Source organism: Wyeomyia smithii, chromosome 2 (genome assembly GCF_029784165.1).
Source record: "Wyeomyia smithii strain HCP4-BCI-WySm-NY-G18 chromosome 2, ASM2978416v1, whole genome shotgun sequence".
Lineage (NCBI taxonomy): Eukaryota > Metazoa > Arthropoda > Insecta > Diptera > Culicidae > Wyeomyia > Wyeomyia smithii.
In genome coordinates, this window is record NC_073695.1 from 143,096,072 (window position 1) to 143,100,773 (window position 4,702).

At 39.5% G+C, this 4,702-nt stretch overlaps 1 protein-coding gene across 1 annotated transcript; it reads left to right on the plus strand.

Annotated features, from left to right (window-relative positions):
- The first annotated feature begins 1,844 nt into the window (after positions 1-1,844).
- On the plus strand, positions 1,845-2,546 carry LOC129720003 (uncharacterized). Its single transcript, XM_055671413.1, has one exon. It carries the CDS (start codon positions 1,845-1,847, stop codon positions 2,544-2,546), a length of 702 nt encoding a protein of 233 aa, XP_055527388.1.
- Positions 2,547-4,702: the final 2,156 nt, after the last annotated feature.

The window sequence follows — 4,702 nt, forward strand, 5'->3', positions numbered from 1 at the left end:
GCCTTCATCTTTTTAGCCCGTTTTATGTAAGGACTTTTGACCAAGACTTGACGAATTGTCTCTCGGGATACGTTCAAATTTAAAGTCTCTCTGATTTTCGCCAACGATTTTGAAGAATTGGAGGCTGTTCTTACTATTTCCCTTTTATCACGACTGGAAGGCTTTGATTTACGTGAACTCCTTTTTGTTTTCCCGTATCCTTCCGGATTTGCCAAGAAATTCAGTACTACTTGATGAGAGCGACCAATCCGACAAGCGATCTCCCTTTTTCCTACTTTCTCAAGATGAAACGCTTCAATTTGCCCTTTTTCTTGGTCTGTCAGCACTTTTCCCTTCGGCATTTTGTGAATTTAGCCTCAAACAAGTTCAAATAGACGAAAAAGCCAACTGGTCTTATACAAACTGGACACTGCAAAAACGCAAACACATTTGTTTACGCGGAGCGCTTGCGCATACACATGTGATAATCATGCTGTGAATAATTGTCACCACTACTAACACACTGCAGTATGATTCGAAAACAAGACTTTTCTTTGTAGCGCGGGACTAGTAAAATAGCACCTGGTCTTATAAAAACTGGACGGAGTGTAGTTAAAAGCGCCTTGGTAAGATATTTTGATTTAGTGAAATGAATTTTCGCGCTTCAATAATGTTGGGTTAATACCAGAGATGCCAGATGGCTCTTGACCTGTCGTTCACCGTCCGATTTTCCAAAAGAAACCGATCGGAACCGATAAAAAAAGAGATTTACTAGGCTTCCTGAAGCTCAAAAGCGTCATAGGACTTGACCATAATTATACAATTATATATTTTTTCACCTACACACGGTTTGCAAAATCACACAGTCAATTCAGCCTATCTGGTATCCCTGGTAAGGAAAAGAGGTGCCATCAGCACTGTTGTTTTGTTTTGTGAGCCCATGCAGCATAAAGGTGGTTCTCGTAAATTCGCGTAATTGGCATTCCTTCTCTGCCATTTCCAGCTATTCGTGTTTATATTATATTATATGCCAGTGTAAGAGCGAGACGAAACTATATACTAATCTGCATTTTGGTTGTTGTTGTTACTCTTTCCCTCGTTCTCCGTAGAGTCATTTCGCGTCAGTCTACGCACCAATACTAACGAATGATCCTTTAATACTAGGTGAATCTGCTGGTAGCCGGTCTCGTCCCAAAGCTGTTGATTTCTTTCGCCTGACCATCTCGCAAGCGATCAGGAACAGCACAATTTCCTAGGAGAACCCTGACGCGGTATCTTAGCAACGACTGCTCTGAAAGTGTAAGTTTCCCAACTTTTTTACCACTCGGAAGTATTTCTCCTGTGTTCAATACTGTTCAGGAAGACGAATTAGTTGAACATATTATGAAAATGAATATTCACGGCCTGGTAGTGACACAAGAGGAACTGCGAAGCTTAGCATTTCAACTAGCGGAAAAAAATAAAATAATTCATCCCTTTTGCCGGAAGAAAGAACTCGCGGGGCGTGATTGGCTGGTGGGGTTTCTGAAGAGACATTCGGAAATTTCCCTTAGATCTCCAGAGCCAACATCTCTTGCTCGATTGAAGGGATTCAATCGGTCCAGTGTTGATCGCTTTTTCGATCTACTTCAGGAGATTTATGGAAGTGATCAGTTCTCCCCGAATCGAAGATGATACGCGGATGAGACAGGTTTCAGTACCGTGAGTATCTAGTTAATTTTTAAGAATTTGGGTGGCAGGTAGTGTTAGAACTAATTTCGTTTTCATGGGTTCCAACAAAAAAAAGCAAAGCTTTGGCAAAGAAAGGTGCACGGCAAGTAGCAGTAGCAGTTTCTGCAGAGCGAGGAATAAATACTACAGCCAAAATGGCCATGTCCGCTACCGGGGAGTATATTCCTCCGATGAGAACTTTTCCGCGAAAACGAATGAATGAGGCTTTGAAGGTGGGCGCACCTGAAAGATCGATATTTGCATGTAACGAGAGTGTTTGGAGCACAACAAACACGTTTTCAACGTGGTTTGACCATTTTGTTGCAAAAACGAAACCGACGGAAAAATCTCCGGTTCATTTAATCCTCGACGGACATTCTAGCCATACTGAGAATGTGGAAGTGCTTGAGAAGGCGGAAAAGGAGCAAGTTCGGATTCTTTCCATACCGCCTCACACTTCGCATAGGTTGCAGCCTCTAGACGTGACATTCATGGGTCCACTTAAGTCGAGCTATACTAAAGCCCTCGAGAAGTTCCAAAAGGAAAACATAGGAAAAACGGTCAAAATTTTTAATGTTGCCGCAGTAATAAATAGCGCATACTCCGCTAGTGCGTCGATTTCAACAGCCAAAAACGGTTTCCAAGCCACCGGCATAAGCCCTTATAATCGGCACATTTTTACAGCTAAGGATTATGAAGCTTCTGATTTCCTGATTGCAAACCCTCTCAACGACGTCGTAGATAACCATCCAGGCAATTACAATGACCTGAACGTTGATGCACAAGACTTCGATGGCTCTATGCATTTTACAGAACCAATCGACCAAAGCACTGATAAGACATCGGGAAATAAGTAATAGTAAATTAATTCATCAATGAGACATCCAAACGTAATATAATAAGCCAATGACTTTCTCAATTCAGATCCTTCCAACGACAATAATTTCTGAAGACCAGAGTACCGAAACAAACCCTGGTGAGCATGTCGTTCTATCTGTGCCGCAGGGAAAAAAAAGAATTCACACCGGAAACACGCTGCTCGAATTATGATAGCGTGCCTACTGAAGCTGAGCAAGAAGCGTTTAATTTTGACACAGATCTGCTTGTTCTAGACCCAACAGTTAATTACAGTATTGACAAGAACGGAAACAGTTGTCCACTCCTTGGTTGCAAATAATGAAAATATCGAAAACAACTCATCCAGATTCCAGATCTCACCTACACCGGTTACAGCGAACGAGAATCAACATTCTAACGAGGAAGAGTCGAGGCGTTGGGATTATAATCGGGTTCCAACTGAAGATGAGTTAAAGGGATTCGACAAGCCACCTGCCATAAATGCACCAGTACCGAAGAAGAACATGAAAAGGCGCCGAACGCCTAAATCGGAACAAAGTGAAGAATTGACATCATCACCGTACCGCAAAAAAACTGTTGAAGGACAGTGCTGCGAAGAAAATTAAAAACATAACCGGAAGCGTAAATCTGCACCAAATATAAAAATGAATTCTATGCGCATCCTGCGGAATTGTATTCAGTTTGTCTAAAGATGGAGAAGGCTGGATTATGTGTGTCCAATGTAAAACGTGGTTTCACTCTGAGTGCGCCACCAACCCATTTTCATTACTTGCGACATGTGTTTTTAAAGTTAAACCAGAAATAACTCAAAATAAATACTAAATGTTTATATATATTGTTTAAATGTTTAAAAATTCTTATGTTGTTTATTTTTGAATCTACAGATAAATATATATTTTCGGTTCATTTGGTCTGTTTTTCACATTGTTTATATGCTTACAAGAAATTGAGGAGTTAATAGTTATCTTAAAAAAAACTTTAAATACGACCTGTTCCATAAAAATTTGGGAATAGAGTTACGTAAGGGGTCATTAAGCACGTGAGTTCTGATTTTTCTATTTAAAACACCGACCTGCGACGGGCCTAATCGAAAAGAGACTATCTCTGCTATTTCGGGTCATGCTGGTTGTGCGTTGCTATGAAACAGGCAGCGCATCTTACCCATTTGTTGTGGTGCGTTTTGACCCCTTGTTGTGGTGCGTTTGTACACACATATGAGCATTTTACCCCGAATGAATCTAAGAATAAGATTTCGATAACCTTTTTGAATTTCACGATTTCAACCTGTTTTATTGGTTTTTATGCTGCAGGACGAATCTGTTCGGTAAGAAACTGTTCAAACTTTAAGTTAGTGTGTTTCTCGAATAACATTTTGCATTGACGAGTGCATAATGTGAGGTTCTTCTTAACATGGTCATCTTGCCCCCAGTTCCCCTACCCTAAAAAAATTTTTTTAACTATTATTGTTAAATGGGTCTGGTTCATTGATTCAAATAAAAAGCTATATCTAGCACAAGCTCGCTTCTGTTAACAATATTAATGAGAAAAAATTTGTCATGAAGGTAATTAACTGAAAATGTTCGTTTAAGAGTAATTAACAAACTATTCTTTATTTACAGATGGCAACATGAAAAAACTAATCGTAGTCAACAAAATGATCTAGGTAAGATTTGACATAATTTTAGTATCATTACAAATTTAATAAATAAATAACGAGTTTAAATGACAAAAATAATTGGAGAGAGTCCGTAGTAATCGCGTTTTATTGTGCGTATAATTCGTATTCGTATAACTCGGAAACGACACTACACTCAGCTGTCATATTTTTCGTACGGCATTTGAGAGCTTTTGTTTTTGTTCGACATTACTTATGCTTTTACGTATGTCGCGGTGTTTAACAATAAAGGTACTCATCGCTAAACTTAGTAATGAGCCAACATAACGCGTAACATTATTTAAACGCGTCGTGGTACGATTGTGCGCGGTCATGCTCTATGCAAGGTTTCATTAGAAAGAGATGTTTTCACCTAGAGAGTGTGGTTTGTGGAATTTGGAGTATGGTGCATTGATGATAGTCGAAGCCGAAATGTTATGATTCAATTTTTGAGATTTTCCTAGCTTTTGAGCAGAGATTTTTGTATACTATATTCCAATT